The following is a 19,000-nucleotide window of genomic DNA, read 5'->3' on the forward strand; positions in this document are numbered from 1 at the left end:
TTCTTAGATCCTGAGTAATCCACAGCGAGTTGAAATCTAAACAAAGTGCATCATTCTCTCTCTCCACCGTCACGCAAACTGCCATCTCCCCAGGTTTTCCTGGGGTCAGGACGCTGAAATGCCCACGCCCCATCACTAAGCCTTACGTCAACACTATCTTTCTTCTAAAAAGTTCCACCCCTGTGGTAACTGTCCTTGGCCTACTCTCCATTCTATAAAATAACTTTCAGCTACCATCAAACGAGTGTCCGTCCAGACTTCTCTAAAGTCAGTCATAAGGTTTCATGCCATTTTACTCTGCTGAAATATGCTTATATCTTTATAGCTAGTATATCTTACCTCTTCATATCCAAAAACAGACAGCTCTCTTGGCTAATCTCGATCTAAAATCCCTAAAAAACTTTTCATACCTTATATTTTGCCAGGTTTTAAAAACATGAGTAGATTTGCACTCTATCATTTTTCATAGTATAGATCTTTATTTTCTTCCTTTGTTCTCTTTTAATTTATTTTTTAAAAGACCAAATTTTGGTCATAAAGTTGTTGCTGCACATCACTATGTACCAGGCATAAATACCTTCCAGTTTGGATATTCTGAGAACTAGAAATATAATTTTAGGAGGAAAAACAACTAATGCCTGACCTGCCCTACCAACCATTAATAAATCCCCAACATGGCATTAACAGCACCGAATAGCGATCCAGCACAATGGAAGATATGACCCAAATCAAAGGATAGTACTTTCCTTAGAAAGTAAAAATAGAAAAACAATCAATCAACAAATTGAATCTTTTCTCAACTCTGTGAGATACACAAAATAATTATATAAATAACCAGATAAAGGTTATTAGCAAGATTTACATCCACTCAACTGATACCTCCCTTTGCAATTTCAACATTTTCTTATACTTGAGTAAGTTTGGTTGGTTGGTCTGAATACTTACAGTTTAGGTTTAAAATAATATTGGTATGACAAATAAATTATCCAGATTTTTCTCCTGTTGGGACAAAGATACAAAGCATCTCCGGCATAGTAAGGAAAACGCTGACAATTAGTAGAACTGATGTAATTAGACTACTTTTGTCAATACAAGTCACCAATTTGGTGAATAAAAGCTACCAATGCCAAAACTATTCTGTTTGGAATCCAAAAAAAGAAAGAGTTGACTACATAAGTTCTAATAGATAAAATTTTCATTTGCGAAACTACAAGAAATAAATCTTACATAGGACTATATATAAGAATTCTTTTAAAAAAATCTTCACTGGTAAATTTCTAAAAATATATGTGACATCCTAACACAAATTAAAGACTTTCACATTAATAGAGGTGATTCTATTTTTATAATGATTACGATAAAATTTCCGAAGTTTTTCTTGGAAAATCTTGCACCCTAATCTATAATATTTACGTGTTGTTATAAAATAAGGAAATGCAAAAGTTCGATTTGCTTTTTATTCTTAGCTCTTCTCATATCGGACGAATATAACTTGCTATCTACAAAACAGCTAAGACAGCTCCAAGTTAACTAGAGCAATTACTGAGCAGCTACTACAGGTGGAGAGCTGGAGGGCGCACGAAGGTCCCCAGGTTAGCCACGGCCCTTGAAACAAATGAGTGACCTAAAGGGAATTACTTTTAAGCACCTATTAATGCTGTCCTTCTGTGAACTAAGTACCCAATTAATACAACTCCTTTCTGTATTGAGTCGTATCATCATTTCTCTCGCCGAGACAGAGAGACACACTATTTCTAGCTTGGAAAGGAAAGCATGACATCTAGTGGAACTGGGGTAATTATTCTATTTTTCAAAATAAAGGTTTAAGCACTAAAAACAAAACATGCTTTTTACTTAGAATGTTCAAAAACTCTTCTGAATCTAGGGGAAAAAAAAAGACTCTGAAAATTGTACCAAAAAGTACCAGTCTCATGAGAAACTGTAGTAAATGAATCTTGTTAACGCCTGTATAATTATTTATCATTCTCGCACTACTATTTTTGCTCCTGGAAGCAGGATGCCAAGCCTTTGCCTTTCTAAGAGATTCTACAACACAGCAATTGTTCCCCAAATACTTTACATTTGAACATGTTTTCCAGTTGAGGATAAGTGATTTTCTGTGCTTGTAAAACAAATGACACCTAACATCGGTTATTATTTAGAAACGGTGCCTCGAACTTTTTAGAACGAAGCAACTTATGAATGAAAAGAAAAAAAAAGGCAGGCAGGCATATGTAAATTTCAGGTATTTCACATAATCAAGATGAGCTTCTATCTGATGCAACTATGCAGAAAAGCGTTCCCGGACCACACTGGAGTCCTTTAAACAGGTCAACTTTCTCCAAATTGCCTTGTCCTTAACCAAAATTTCAGGGTAATCAAACACTAGTAATCATATAGGATCTGTTGCCTTCCTCTACCACGACTGATAAAGTTTTAAACTTTTGATTCTATCGAAAAAGGAAGGACGGAGGCTGAGAACGCGTCTGAGAGGGTATTCGGAGCAGCAACCCGAGCAGGGCCGACCGTGTTCTGTGCAGACAGCATCGGAGCGAAGCACAGTGGACACGGTCAGAACCTCACACCTCCACCCATTCTTCTCTCTCCACTGTGCAACATTAAACTTTTTCAGAGATTCGGATCGAAGCCCTTATGCATTCTTCGGAAGTACCATTGTTTCCAAGGTGGAGAGTGAACTTGGATCCCGATCTTGACTGGACGTCTTAGAAGGGGCCTTCCAAAACTTGAATGAGTCGTCTAAACCTGTGACGAAGGGAAAACTGTCAACATGAAGAGTCTCCTAGGTACTGTAACAATTAACAGGAAAAAAACACTCATTACGTGAAACCAGTCAAAAGCTAAGAGGCTTGCCTAATTTTTATTTTCTTAATCAATTTATATAGAAAGCTTGTTTCACAAAGGAATTTAATGATAATTAGTTGACTGCGCTTTAGCTTAATCTAACACAATTTATCAAGAGTGCCAGCTCCCAAACGTTAATGCTCATGAGAATCACAAGGAGCTTGTTAAAGCAGTTCCGTGGTCCTATTCCAAGAAATCCATGTCCCCAAATCAGGGTGGGGCCGCAAATGTGCATTTCTACCAAGCTCACAGCAGATGTCAGTGCTGGTGGTTCGAGGGCCAGACCTTGAGTAACACAAAGCGAAAGGGATCCAAAAATTAAATGGGTCACCTTCCTAATAGGGACAGTTATTTAGAATGTTCAAAAACTTCATCAAATGTCATTTCCTCTTAATTCTTCCAAGAAGTGAGCAGGAAAGTGAATTAGAAATTTATACTTAAATATTTCAGGGTAAAGGATTTTCGTGTCTGCAATTCACTCTTAAATGATTCAGAAAAATATATACAGACACACGTATGTACATGTAAATAAATTTTAATTATGCACACATATACATATACATACATACACGTGGCATGGAGGGCAAATATGGTAAAATTGTTAACTCTTGGGAAATCTTTGTACTATTCTTCTACCTTTTCTATAAGTGTGAAAGTATGTCAAGATTTTTTTAAATTAATTTAGAAATTAATTTTAAACTTAACTTTATCTTTATTATTAAATCATCATAAATTGTTACAAGAATTATTATTTATATGTGCTAAGATCTTCTACTTAGGAAATCTGAGAGAATCTACAATGAAATTAAAAGGTTTCAGCAAGATATTTTGATGAGTACATACCGAATATAAACAACTTTTCAATACGTTAGCAAAATAATTAGAAAATTTAATAGGAAAAAGTCTCATTCTCGGTCACCTAGGAAGAACCTTCCTAAAGTTCAAGACAATAATAGAGAAAAAGTAAAGAACTTTGCTGAAGGGCATGAGATGACTTATGAAATATTCATGATTTCAAAAATGGTTCCCATGAAGAATTTATAACAGAAAAGTGCTTCGGCAATGTTTAGTGAAAAGAAGGGATAAAACACTACACATAAGACGTGAACACAATTATGCAAAACAAACAGAAGCTGGACAGAGACAGACGACTGGACGAAAATGCAGCTAACGCGACACAGGCATCTCGGGGCAGTGGGACTGGAGGTGAATGTGGCATTTTATAAAAATGTAATTATAATGCACCTACCATTTAGGTCACTGCCTTCTGAAGTTCCATGCAGAGCAGAACAATTCAAATCGAACGTGTACCGTCCCAGGTAACAATGTTTTGCCATCTGATTCAAATGTGCATAAAAATGGCAGTGATACAGAAGAGCCTGAAGGGCAGGTTTTCCCACGAGGGACAGGCCGGAGTCCTCGTCGTGGACACAGGGGCCCTACAGGAAAGGGGGGAGACAGAAAGAGGACAGTGACTTATCATGCAATTCTTCAGATGGACCCGCGTGTCTCCCCCCGTTCCCCTGCACGGAGCTCAGCAGCCCCGATGCCCCCGCACCCTATGACCGCCTCGCCCCTCCGGGCCGGGCACCTGACCGCGGGCCTCGCACCCGAAAGCCACCGACGGCAGACCGCCTGCGCGGCTTCGGCCAAGAAATTATATACTTGAGCCACAGATACAAGAAAAGCAGTATTGTACAACCTACACAGAAACCATACAATAAGTATTAAAATATCTGAAATAATGTGGTCCAAGTAGTTACATTCAAGGTTATTTTTGTACCTATCGGTAAGATAAAACGAAAAGGCTCATCAGTATGGGAAAGTAGGTTTGCTACTTTACTTCCCACCAAATTAAGTCTGCCAAGGGTAATGCACACAACATGCACATGCATGCATACATGCACACACGTGCACACACGCACACACACACACTTTCCACCAGGAGGCTGAGAAGAATCTGCCATTACACAAGTTTAATCTCTTTACACTTGTCTTCAAATAGTTTGCACTGTCGCTCACTCTTTTTTCTGGAATACCCAATGGTAAAAATCAAGCAACAGGATAAAGTTTGCAAATAATCCCATCATTAGTTTATAAATGTTTCTATTTTTTGGAAAATAATAAAGTTAAGATTTTAAAACAGACCATAAGAGAAAAATAAAATATGTAAGAAAGAAATCTAAGTGCCAACAGGAAAGGCATGGTCAAAACATATTAAAAAACCATCATTAACCATGAGATTTCTGTATGTGTCCCTTCTCTCATACCTCCTCATTGCCAAGGAAAGATGGGTATTAAGACTTACCAGCCAGGAAGACAAAATAACTGAGAACTTAAAGGTATAATTACATTAATAAGATTATTTCTACCAATCCTCTTTTAAAGGATATCATCACTAGAATTAAACCTCTCACTTTAATATTAAATACCTTTCACGGTTTTGAATTTGTTATTGTTGTGTTCTAATAAACCTATACAATACTGTGAGTGTACTCTTCATAAACAGAGCAATTTATGCATTTAAGAAATAAGACTAATGGCAACCCACACACGCTGGTCACTGTGTAACTTCCCATTTTGAGGTCTAGGAGAAGAAGGTAGAAAGGGTACAAGGAGGACAGGGTCGCGTGGCCCCCATTCATTACAGTTCAGGTGATGTGGCCCTTTCATGCTTCACCTTATTTAATTATCCAGGATGAAGTACTCCATCCACAACCACGAAGCCCATTCTAACATTCACGGCTTCAAAATGGTCTTCCTTTTAAGCCACTTCTAACATCCCTAAACACACAAAAGATGTCAACACAAGAGATTCTCAATAGCTGCTTAACACTACAGATTAAAGCCCTCGTAATAATAATTCAGGGGCGGAATTAACAAAGAAGATGAGAATTATAAATATTTCAGCTAAGTTTACTAGCTTACCTCCAACTGCCTAACGAAACTCAATAAATCAATAAAACAATTATTAAATAACATAGCACAAACACTATTTTTCTAAATATGTCATAATATGCCCAGAATATCAGTATATTTATTACACAATTATATGAATTTATTCAGAATTTTTACTTTTGCAAAATTGTGTCTATGTAATTGCTTCCTAAATGAAGGAGTGGGGAGGAGAACCGAACAAATAACGATCGAAACAGATTATAACTCACGAAACAAAGTCTCCTTGAGTCCATACTTGTGTAAATTTAAAAAGTGAATAAATAAATTAGTGGGAAAGAAAGGAAAGCTCTTCTTTACAGTGAAATGTAATAAATGTAGAAGAAACGACGGAATTAGAAAGTTACCACTTGGCAATCGTTCTGTAATAACGGTTTCAGACAAGAATCATGAATAGAAGAAGGCAAAACGAGTGAATGGAAGTTGATGAGAAATAGGGATTTACACAGTCTTAAAGAATCTCCCTGCAAAAGGGAAAACTAACTCCACAGAGAGGAAACCAGGCAGACTTTACCCGAACCAAATAAGCCAAGTTAATATCACCAGCCACGGGACAAAGAGCGAGCACGTCTCCTGACACGCTGCACTGAGAAGGCAGCATCCCTTCAGCGGCTGGTCAGCCAACCTAACCGTGAGAAAACAGACGAACCGAACGAAAGAACATTACAGAAGCGAAAGAGCCTGCACGCCCCAGACATGCTGCGGTCGTAAATGCTGAGGATTTACGAACTATTTTAGATAAAAGAAACCAAATAGCTACAACGACTCCAAGCTACGTGTATTCCTGCACTGGATCCTAGGTCCTGATTGTTGGAGCTTTTTAAAAACTTTTCCTATAAAGACAGCAGTGGGACAATTGGAAAAATCTGAATAATTTCCTAATTTTGATAATTATTATGGTGATTTTGTAAGAGAATGTCCTTGTTTTTAAGGAACTCACACGTGTTGACAGAAAAAAAATGTTATTATGTCTACAACTCACCAACAATTCTGACAGAAGATGCGAGACGGAGCTAAAGCAAATTCGGTAAAATTATAACATTTGGAGAATCTGCGTAAAGAGTATATAAAAACTGCACTGTTCCTACAACTTTGCTACAAGTCCAATTTTTTCAAAATAAGGTTTTAAAAAACAAAATAAAATGTATGTGCCAATTCAAATTCCATCATGAACATGGAAAAGAAGTAAAGCATGAACAAGTGTATTTACATCACAAACCGACAACTCACTATTTAAGCACATGAAATTAACTTTACATTTAAATGGGTGGTACAGTTTTCAAGTAGAAAGAACTTTAACATTACAAAAATTGCCCAACAGCCACAACTCTGACCCTAAACCACTGCATAACGCTCCCTGGGCGTCTGTCTGTCTGGCCCCTTCCCCAACCCCCGCCATACGCCCCACAGCACTAAACCTGATCGTGTGTGAGGTCCCAACACTTAGCTACTCAACAAACACTCACAGACGTGAACTGAGTCAAACTGCACAGGTACCTCAGGTCTGGCCACCAGACCTCCTGTGAGACCGACTCCACAGCTCTGCTCCGGGTTGGAGTTGCAGGGGCAGGGACTGGTGACGGCGGCCCTCAGACCAGACAGTGTGGCAGAATCTTGTGCTCAGAAATGCTAAAGCCAAGTCAGACAGTGGGGACCGGATCAAGGACAGTGGACGACTAGAAACCACCGCCCAGGTTGGGGTCCCTTGGACGGGGATTCTGTTTTTCCTCCCTGACAGAGGAATGCAGCCTCAAACAAGGAAAGGCCGATGTTTATAACCACCACCGAAAAAAGTGTGCCCCGAGCAGGGAGACCTGTGACACGCTGAGGATGACACCGAGGACTGGTGTCTCAGGCAGCAGGAACCGGCTCCGCAGGCCTCCCGCCCCCCGCCACCCGGTGGCTGGGAGCCGGGAGAGCTGAGCTGATACAGGCTTTGATCTCGCCTACTCTTTGTGACCACCCACTTCTAACGTTTCGGCATCCATGATAAAACAAATGGGGACTAGGAGACAAAAATTGACACCTGGCTTCTAACTTTATTTATTTAGCAATATCAATAAGGCAAATGAGGTAAATGAAATGCTTTTTTCTGCATTTTTATGCATTAGCAAAATATGAGAACACTGCAGATCACCCAGGGGAGCGAGGGCACAGCGGGCGCAGGTTAGACTCGGGCATCGAAGCCAAGCCAAGGCAGGAACAGCGAGCCTCATTGTGAAGCCACCCATCAAAAAGCCACCTCAACCAAACTAACGCATGTGCGAGGCTCCTAGACGCTGGCGCTACTTCCTGCTACGTCCCCCAAAATACTGTAAAAGGTACACCAAGATAAGTTAATGAAACATTTTGTCAAATAAGACTATTACGCATCGTTCTACCAAAGGCGGTTTCAACCCTAGAGAACTGGATATGTGGCACCTTCTTTCTGGCCGTAATAAACTTCTCAGAGATTATGAAATTCCATTGTCTATATTTGAGGACTATCTTTTTCTCTCCTTAGAACAGCTGTTTCCACTTTGGGAATTTAAAGTTCCACTTAAGTCTTTTCAAAACTGGGACACAAATACTAGGTTACCAACCATTTATACTGCTAAATGAGGACACTTAAAAATAAAAATAATAACCAAAACAGTTCAAAAAAAAAAAAGAGGAAAAAACCCTGAATTTATTAAAAATACACAAAATAATTGCTCAGTTTTCTAATTTTGCTTAAGGTTAGCAAAAGTTACATCATCAAGTACTGTTTGGGGTTAGAGCAGCTCTCAAACTTCTTTGATTCTGACCAACGTAGGCAAAGCAAAAGACTCCAAAACCACTACCTTTAACTTTTTAGTAGAAAATTAATTCGGTGATGAAAAAATGGAGAATAATAAAACCAACAGGCTGCCATAAGCATGTCAGCGGCAATAATCAAAAAAACTACAGCCTAACTTGTAAGAGAAAATGTGCATATCTACACATGGTTCTCTAAGAGAATGCCCCAAGAGCTTTAACAGAACCCAGAAAGCTCAGAGGATGCAAGTGTCACCAGTTCAACGATGGGAGGAGAGATAATTTGTATTTGAGCCAAAAACAACACGTTTTAAAATCTAGTTATTGGATAACAGGCATTAAAAGTCCTACACTATTAATATAAATATGAATCCCGGGTACTCCTTCCAGTTCTGTCTCCTCTGGCTTTATTACAACACAGACCACACACGAGCAAGCATGATGAGAGGCCATGCTAACGAGTCAGAGGAAGCCATGCAAAAGCAGCCTGGGCTCTTCAATAACTGGCTGAGATGACCTGGGTTTGTAAAGTCTGAAAAAGTGAGCTTTCCAAGAGTTTAATAAGACCTGGGCCTTCACGACCACTTGGGTTCACATTTCCAGCGACTGCCTGAAAAGCTGCCCTCCCTGCAGCTGACGGCACTCAGCAACTTCTGCAAAGACAAACTAATGAAAAGTTAAAAAGAAACCTTCAATTTGTCTAGGATCCTGGGGAGTGAGATGCAACAGTAGAATAAATATGCAGGTGTAGGTTAAGGACCTGTGGATAGGTACTGGTCAGGGTATCTTATCTCCACAGTGAGAGCACTTTTCTATCCTCCAAGTCACCTAAAAAGCAGCAGGCTATTAAGTTAGGTACTACTAGACTTGATATGAAAACATGAAACAAAAAACTCATCCAGTAGGAACCAAAGAAAGGTAATTATCACCCTAACCGTGCATCGGAAAAGGAAAAAAGATGTTACTATCAAGGCACATTTAACTACAAACAAATTCGTTTATTAGTATTAAAGAGAGGCAACATGGTGAATGGGTAAGAGAGAGAAGCTACCTGGGCTCAGAGCAAAGGTGTGTGAGTCAGGGCAAACTACTCAAACCTGTGCTGACATTTACCTGTCTATGAGATGAGAACAGCAATGGTTCACAGCCCCATTACACAAGTTAGTACTTGCTAAGCCCCTAGAAGAGTATCTGGTACGTAGTAAACACCATGTTAGCTAATATTATTTGTTTAAAATTATTTTAATGCTACAAGTAACTTATAAATCTTAACAAGCATAAAAAAATTTCTAGACTTTCTTTTAAGAGATGTTGTTGCCTTTTATAAAATTTCACCAATAATGAAACATATATGTGCTGAAACTTTATCATCGATTAACCACAAAAATCTACTAGGTTGATAATTGTTTAAAGTCACCCACCTGCCAAGTATAATCCTTTAAAATTACTGAAGGCATTGGAATTACAAGGAGATTCTGAAGAATAAATGCAGCCTGAAATTAAAAAAAAAAAAGTCAATACTGCCATCTTGTTGTCATCTCTGAAATAACCAACATACCGTAATTTATTAACAAAAAACATCGCTGGCCAACTGCACGTGCTGACAGGTCATTTTGAGAACTGCCAAACTGCATTTCTTATTAGGCGATGACCTAACAGCAGATGAAATTATTTCATCAGAAATATATTTTTTTCTTATTTCAAAATCCTGTTTTTCAAAAAAAATGATCTGTAAATATAAACTGTTCTGGTAGCAGTTAGGAAATATACTTTCACGTTCCTATTATCCTCCAGACAACGCATACTCACACACTCATTCTCACACACACACACACACACCCCTCTCACCATCTTCCTCTCTCACACAAGTTCCTCTCAATAAACATTCGCTAACTAGAACTACGAAACACAAATGTCCAACTTAATTAACCTCCCAGGTCCTGAAGATGGCTAAATTAAACAATCATGCTAATGTGGACACTGATTATCTATTTAGCGAGAGATTACGATACAATGGGAGAGTAACAGGAACAACGGACAAGACCTAAAGAGAGATCTTGAGAATTTTCAACCATCTTAACTGCAAGTCAATAAATAGATAATCTTTACACTGGTCAATCAGGAAGCTGCTACGATTTTAAGCATCACATTCAAAAAAAACACAGCCTCCGACTTTGGAACTAGGAGCTGGCTAACGGAGGGCCCAGGAGCTGCCATTTTCTTTACGTGATTCCAAGTACAATGCGATTACTGTTTTTAAAACTATCTGCATCTCTCACGACTTTGATAAAAGCGGCAATGAAGGAAAGAATTAGAATAGGGTTTACACTTCCTCTTATACGACAGAGTATTTGGACAGCTTTTGTCTTTAACTAAAGCTTTATCAACATCACAGACCCATAAACACTGAGGCAACATTTTGTTTCTGCAAACTTCTTTTCAACGTGCAATAAGAGTTCATATTAAAATATACCAAATTCTACTTTAACCCTCTCAGAATAAAGGACCACAGTGTTTGCCGTGAATTCCTATCTTTTCCATTGTCCACCAGCACTTCATTGGGGTGTTTCACACAGGCAGGAGAGACCAAAGGCAACGGTGAGTCCCGTGCACTGGGCGCAGGGTGCAGGGGTCCTAAGGAGCGCCCCACGGGCCCCTAGAGGGAGGGAGGGAGGCAGCGCCACTCGGACAGGCCTACCTCCCGGCGCACCATGCTGCATTCCGACTGGTCCAGAAGAATGTTCACCACAGTTCCCCAGATCCCACCAGAAATGTTCTGACAACTGTTCGCTAAGGCCACGCAGCCGGCCTCCAGGGCAGTCAGGGCCGACCCTAAGCCCAGGGACGTGAACCTCACCTGCTGAAGCCAAACAAAAAGTGTCAAATCAAAGAGTCTGACCTCCTAACATAAATTCTTAATCTTCCTGGTACATAAAATATCAGTTTTATGACAGCTTCTTGATGATCCTAAACTATAAAAGACACAGAAAACGGTGTCCTACAAGTTTACGAGTGAATAAAAATCCTATTCCATGACTCAAGAAAGCAATAACATAAAAAATAAAAAAGTTAAATGAAAGGAAATGTCACAAGTCAAAACGAGCTATAATAAAAATTATAGCTCTCAAGCCTTTTTCTATGGAAAGCAGAAAGTGCTTATGTCTCTTTTATGAACCAACTCCTGTTTATGTCTCATTTTTAAAGAGGTTACCTATTATTTTCTTCTACCTTCCTTAATATTTTAGTGTTTCTTCCAAATAAATGGTTTTGAGTTTTTTAAAACTTCTTTGCAAAAGGAAGGCATGGAATTATCTTTTTATAAGACATTCAGCATTATCCCCAAAATTATTTAAAAAAAAAAATCACTTCTTGCTTGAAATTCATGGATAGTATATACAGTTAACGGTATTGCATTATATACTTAAAATTTTGCTGAGAGTGAATCTCATATGAAGTGCTCTAATCACAAAAATAAACAAACAAATGAATAAACAGTAAAGAAGGCAGGAGGAAGCTTCTGCAGGTGAAGGATATGTTTACAGCATTGATTGTGATGATGGTTTCGGGGTACACACTTATCTCCAAACTTATGAAGTTGTACATGTTAAATACATAGATATTTGTAAGTCAATCACACCTTAATAAAGTAGTTTGTAAAAAAAAAAATTGGTGGACAAAGGCTAAAACTGGAAAATTCATTAAAAATATAAAACTTGGCACTGTAATGGTACTACTATTCTTTTAAATGACACTCAAATATCACTCAATAGCTGTGCTAAATTGTTTGAAAATGGATGGATTTTTCCAGTAATTTTCCACTGTCCTTTCTAAAAGTGATAGATTTTTATCATCTTTTTTTTTCTATTTTTAGTCTGTACACTAATGAGTCTGACTGCAGAGGGTGCTGTGAACTGAACTGTGTCCCCCCCGCCCTCCGCCCATTCCTATGCTGAAGCTCTAAACCCCAATGTGACTGCATTTCCAGACAGAGCTTTTAGGACGTTGTGAAAGTTAAACGAGCCCATTAGCTGGGGTCCTAATCCTACAAGACGGTCACCTCACAGAAAGAGGAAGGTCACACACTGAGCATACACTGGGAAGCCGGCCGTCTGAAAGCCAGAAAAAGCCCTCACCAGAAGATGACCATGATGACATCTTGACCTTAGATGTCCAGCATCCAGAACTGTGAGACAATAAATTTTTGATGTTCATGAATAGCGCCCCGCCCACCCCATCTATGGTACTTTGTGATGGCAGCCCAAGCTGATTAAGATGGGGTAAATAAGGCTTAAGGCAGAGTGACTAAAATAATCTCATTTTGGAAACATACGTATGTATATGCATGTATGTCTTGTTTCACTTGCTTTTTAATCTACACATGATGAACTTGATTTTTCTGCGCACCGACCTCTGGGTCTCGATCAACCCACAATGGGATCAACCAAGCCAACCCGTGTTGAGCAGGGCTGTGCTCTTCGCTGTGACTCCCCAGAGGCAAGAACCAAAGTGACATCCACTCCTAGAAGCAAAAGGAAGTGGAAACAAGCACATCAGGTAAGTTTCTAAGACCGAAACAGAGGGAGTTTTAGCAAACTCTGAACTTTAAAAAATCCGAACAAAGTAAAACTGTACTTAAGAAAGGGTTATAATCCATCATTTAGCTAAAATAAGGCAAACAAAAATCTCAACTTCTTCAAAAGTGAAACATAACAATTTTTCTTCAGAACAGCTATTTTCCCCATGATTTAGAAGAAAATGGAGTCTACAATGCAGACTTTAATCAAAATAAATTTCAAATAAAGTTCAGATTTGTAGAATATACAACCTCTAAGAAACACCTTGGTAAAAAATCATTTCTGTCTCCTGAGAAGAAAAGTCGAGAGAGGCACTTCATATAGTGCACTTGAAACGTGGCAGACAGCGCACGGTGCTGGCTGCGTTCAGAAGGCAGGCCGCTCGCAAGGCCCTCACCGAGCTTGGGCCCTGGGCCACCATCTCATGGGACAAATGAAGCAAGCAGAGGATCGTGCTCTTTGTGACTCCTTTTCCCATGAAGGACATGGCATTTCCTCCACGTTCCACATAAAAAGAAGTAATGACCTGAAAAACAAATGTAAACAATTTAATGATGCCACTTTTCACTGACTTGTCTGAACTGAACCCTAACCACACACAGGATAGATATATAATAGTGTCCGTTTATACATTTAAAAATGGTTAAGATGGTAAATTTTTTGTGATTTTACCACAATTAAAATAAATATTCTTAGTTTAAAGCATATTCCTTTTGAAACTTATACAAAGGATATAGTGTCCTTCTAGAAGATTTTTGTGATTTAGAATTTGTTCATAATATTCCTCAAATATTATAGTACCCTTAAAGTAAAACAGTTTATAAATATCTTGTTGAAAAGTATACTTAGAAATTACTAGCTATATAAAACTCTTATTGACTACCATGGTTAGGCTAGACTTTCTAGAATTATGGTTTAAATGTAAATGAACATTTTTCTCACTTCTCAGCAATATCTTAGATTTCTACTCCGTATTTTAGTATATCTTTATTTAAATCAGTAGATAACTTTTTCTCTCCCACGTGTCTGAGGAATTCGACATGTTCCTATCAGTAACATTAAAAGAAATGTTTCTTACTTAAGGGGCTACGACCTTCACATTACAAATAATGTTATAAATTAAGTACTTACACACTGAATTATATTTTAAATGCATTAGAGGAGCTTACTTTTTAAAAAATGTTATGGTAAGTCTTAAGCTAATATATCCATTCTAAAAATGCATACATTTCTAGTCATGGACACCTTGCAGCATGGATAACTAATTAACACACTGGCAGTTTGCCCTTTTCCAATATTTACAATTATTCAAGAGAAAAAAAATTTATTTCATTAAAGTGACTACACAAGAATTCATATTAAATTTTATAATTCAGAGTATTTTAGATTTTGAAATCTTCAAAAGCAAGATGTACTTTTGGAAAGAAATTCTAGATAGCATCATCTGGAGCATGCTTGTAGCTGAGTATACAAACATTGCCTAAAGCAAAATTTAATAATGAAAGTACAAAAATTAAACACACATAGTTTATGCTCATTTATGTCATATTCTAGTTGTTCAAACTGTATTCCAATTTAAAAATCATATATAAGACAATATAAATTAAATTATTCATCATCTGTCTACTATGTACACATCACTGTGCTGGGCCAAGGGGGAGCTATGTGACACTGGAAATGATCCTGGAAATGATCCAGAGATGATTCTTACAAGCTCGGGTTCTAAGAGGTCAGCGTGTCAAATGAAACACAAACGCAGTGCATTAAGCACCGTAACAGCGGCACCTGTAAGCTGCCGCAGGCATGGACCCTGCGGAAGACAGAAGTCAGTCAGACACCATGTGTTGAGTGTCTATGTCTGAAAGAATGAAAAAGGCTTTTACTGAAGGAAAGTAAATGAAGGAGTGTGATCTTAAACTATGTGTACAGACTGTCACCCCCAAAAAGAAAAGAAACTATAGGAAGGAACCAGATTTTTCAATAAGCTTTTTTATATAGCCATATGTAACTGAAACTTCAAGAGATGTGGAGAAAAAACAAAACAGAGATAAGACTCAAAATGCAAGATTATAAAGAGCTTTATGCACTCGGAGAAGGAGGTTCGGACTGAGAGGTTTCTGTTTCTGAAGGACAGCCTGTTGGGTGGAGAGGGTTTGACGGCAAGTCTGACTGTGCAGCACGAAAAGGGACAGGCCGCTGTGGAGACTTCGGTCAGCATCCCATGACTGGGACGCCCGTCAGCTCCGATCAGCTCGTTCATCTTTCAAGATCGGTCCCTGCCCTGCCTCGTCCGAGAGCCTCTCCTGAAGTCCTGACGTGGTGACTGATCCCAGCCTCGAACTACCACTCAACCGCTGGCCACCCCGGAGCCCTACAAGGCGAGTAACGCTGACAGATTCGGTCAGGAAGGAAACGAAGAGCCATTTTTAGATTCAGACAGTTCATTATTTAAACAGCAAAAGGAAGAGGAGCCCAAGGTGCCAGGAGCTCCCAGTGTCCCTTGTGCAGGGGACCCTGACACAGAGGGGCCAGATGACAGCAGTGCAGGTGGCAGGGAGCTCCTACAGCTGTCCCCAAAGGAGTGAGGCCGAAAGCCCTCCCCATCAGAACCCAGGAGGCAAAAGAAACAGGCTCCTAACACTTCCTACCACAGAGTGAAGCAAATGACAAAGGCTCTGTAGCAGTTCCTCACGAGCCTGTCACGTTCTCACGTTCCAGAGGGATTGCAGAAGTTCTGCCGAGGCTTAGATCACCTGCAGCTGAGCCCTGCCCCCGTGCACTGACTGGGGGCATGCACGCGAGGCTGGTGGGGTGCTGGGCGAAGTTGCTCCCCTATAAATCCATGTTGTCGCTACATTTACCACACCATACCGATAATGTAGTGAGCTCAGTGAAGACAGAATCTGTGGGATGGGGTTAAGGCCATGCTCAGAAGCCAGTTACAGCTAAAAACGGACACTTGAGAAAAAAAGCTAAAAAAAAAAAAAAAAGAAATAAAGAAAATGAAGATTCCACCACCTTAAAATGTCAGAAAAAAGAGTCGTAAGTTAAATCGAAAGGAGAAGGAAATAAGTCTAAGCAGACATTAATCACACGGAGGTACACTAAGCAGGGAAGGGCAAAGACGGGGCCTGTTCTTGGTTCTTGGGGGGTTGGGGGGGCGCACAGCCACCAGGGCCCAACCGGAGACAGGGGAGGGGCGCTTAATGGTCTGATGAGTAATTTTAGGGCAGTAAATTCAAAGATTTGGGTAAAATTAGAGAAATTCATAATGTACTAAGACTGACATGAAAAAATAAGAAATCTGAGTAATTCTAGGTTGTAAAAATTCAAGTCATTTATAGTCTTCCCCCAAAAAAACCTCTAGGCCCAGATTGCTTCACCATCAAATTCTACTAAATATCTAAGGAAGAAATAAGACCAATTCAAATAAACTATTCCAAAGATGAAAAAAATTATATAAAGAAAAAGAGAAAGTTATGTACATATAAGGGTGAAATGACTTTGATGTTAAAACCCGACAACGGTTTTCTAAGACAGACGCAATAATTCCAAAAACATTTTTTGCATAACAAAATAGGTAGGATAATTCTTAAAATATTAACAAATTTTGTTAAGTTGTAAAAAGAATAACACATCACAACCTAGTTGAAATTTTTTCCAGAAATGCAAGGTTAACATTTGAAAATCAGTCTATGTAATTTGTCACCTGAATGGGATGTAGGAGAAAAAAATAATGATTATCAAAAGATATAGAAAAAACAATATACATTTATGATTAAAAGAAAACTCTTAGCAATATAGGACAAGAAAACTTCCTTAATTTGACTTTTCTTTAATTAATTGAAAAAAACTACAATAAAGAGCATATTGAGAGGTGAACAATGAAAGCCTTTCCATTGAACTTGGAACAAGGATCCTTGGTATGTGGTTAATTTGTAAAGCTGGGTGTATTTCCACATATCGACAACAGTTTGAAAATAAAATTACAAAAATTCATTGTCACCGAGGAGGACGTTCATAGGAGCCATATCCAAAGTCACCCTGAACTGGAAGAAAAAGAGCCACGTGCCCTTCGACGCCGTCGCAGAGACCACCACACAGGAATGAGGAACGCCACCTCCGGGCGGCGAAATGAGCGGTTCTGACAAGCAGGACGACCGAAGACAGAAGCCGGACTGGGCTTCCGCTTCACAAAAGCAAGCAAGTCAGGAATTATGGTGCATGTGGACACGAACTTAAACGGCAAAACCACGAAAACACGAACAAATGGTGACCACAGAACTCAGATAACCACCACTGGCCAGGAGGGGTGGAGATGGGGAGCACGTTTGAGGACCACTCCCAGGAGCTGGTGAGGCTTCGCTTCTGGATCAGGGGTGGTCACATGGGCATCAATCACTATGTGATAACTGACCGAGCTACATACTTACGTTACATAGATTTTTCACATATGTGGTGTATTTCACAAATAAAAAGGTTAAACAATATAATAAACAAATCACCCTAATGAGAACACTTAAATGTAAGCCTTAGTTTTTTTTTCTTGAAAAGGAGTGTATTCCTAAAAGTGATCTTATGTCTTTGTTAATAAAAATCAGTAAAACATTTAACCATCACGATGAGTCATATACATACTGAATAATAATCTACAGTAAATACAGTCACGCATATAATGCACTTACCGCTTGCCTGGCCCACAGGAAGCAATCGATAAACAGTAAACAACTACTTGGGGGTTTCTATTATTGTGGTATGTCATTGGTCATGTCAACTTACTTCCAGGAGGCCTGACAAGTACTTCACACAAATTTCGAGGGGCCTTGTAAGGGGGGAATGCGCGCTCCACCCCGGCAGCGCAGTGAGGTGAGCCATGCCCCCTAAGGTCCTCTCGAGGGAAGGCAGGCCATAGAAGTGAGGGGCATCCGTGACTCGCAGACACTGCAGCAGTTTCAGGGCCAGCTGTGTTTGGAAGACGTAAAACAGTTCCAAGCATTTCCTGTGTATGTAAAGGAGGGAAAAATATCAACCACAGAACAAGTGTGACGCACTTTGTGGGTGGGCAGCTGTCTTACTGGTGGTACAAGATTGTATCGGAAAAGTATGTACTAGGAGAAACGACGGAAAATATTCCCTCTCACAAGACTTTGCAAGAAAAACATAGTTAAAACATCATCTAAGGTATATGATGTAAAGTAACAGTGATAACTGCATAAAAATACAGAAATGGATGTTGCAATTGCCATCCAATAAAAATGAAAAGTTGGAATGAAAAATTAAATGCATATTTTAAGTGAGTTTAACTGGCACAGGCTAAACATATACTTTTAATCATTCAGCATCATTAAAAAATTGAATTTTTAATTGCCTACAATGTGTTTTTTTCCTGAAAGCTAATATAAAAGAAAAAGAAAGCTTTTAATGAGTTTGACGCATAAAAAACAATCAAGAGACGTTTTCTATTAGAAAACAAAATCTCCTAAATTAAGTAGCTAGGCACAGATCAAAAGATGTAATTCCTAGAAAAAGTAATATTGTATAACAAAACACTGAAAATCTAGAATTTCTTCAGTTTTACAGGCCTTTAGACTAAAAAGACTAAAATTGACAACTATGGACTATATTTCATCTCAATAAGTGTACAGGTATAACTTTTAAAGGTCATAATTTTTATATACCTATCATTAGGTGCTCTTAAAGTTTTAGAAATACTTATATAAATTCATGTTTCTCACAGGTCAACAACAAAGTAATCTAACTAACATCATTAAAAATGGTCTGTTTTTTAAACATCATTAAAAATGTTCTGTTTTACCTCATTTTCTGCTCCTCTT

At 38.9% G+C, this 19,000-nt stretch overlaps 1 protein-coding gene across 5 annotated transcripts in view; it reads right to left on the reverse strand.

The window, feature by feature from the left end:
* The window catches only part of RTTN (rotatin), a 114,591-nt gene that overhangs the window by 42,000 nt on the left and 53,591 nt on the right, over positions 1-19,000 (reverse strand). For 4 of the 5 annotated variants that reach the window (XR_001517065.2, XM_006913734.3, XM_025048081.1 and 1 more), the window contains exons 28-34: positions 17,946-18,165; positions 13,564-13,692; positions 13,001-13,111; positions 11,291-11,452; positions 10,014-10,085; positions 4,112-4,301; positions 2,672-2,763 (exon numbers count right to left, since the gene is read on the reverse strand). Coding sequence is in view for 4 of the 5 variants with exons in the window: in XM_006913734.3 (XP_006913796.1) it covers positions 2,672-2,763; positions 4,112-4,301; positions 10,014-10,085; positions 11,291-11,452; positions 13,001-13,111; positions 13,564-13,692; positions 17,946-18,165 (976 nt within the window). In the remaining variant the exon portion in view is untranslated. The remainder of the gene's footprint in view (positions 1-2,671; positions 2,764-4,111; positions 4,302-10,013; positions 10,086-11,290; positions 11,453-13,000; positions 13,112-13,563; positions 13,693-17,945; positions 18,166-19,000) is intronic. The other variant, XM_015590825.2, reaches the window with a different exon arrangement.

Source organism: Pteropus alecto, unplaced genomic scaffold (assembly GCF_000325575.1).
Source record: "Pteropus alecto unplaced genomic scaffold, ASM32557v1 scaffold14, whole genome shotgun sequence".
In the NCBI taxonomy this organism is placed as follows: domain Eukaryota; kingdom Metazoa; phylum Chordata; class Mammalia; order Chiroptera; family Pteropodidae; genus Pteropus; species Pteropus alecto.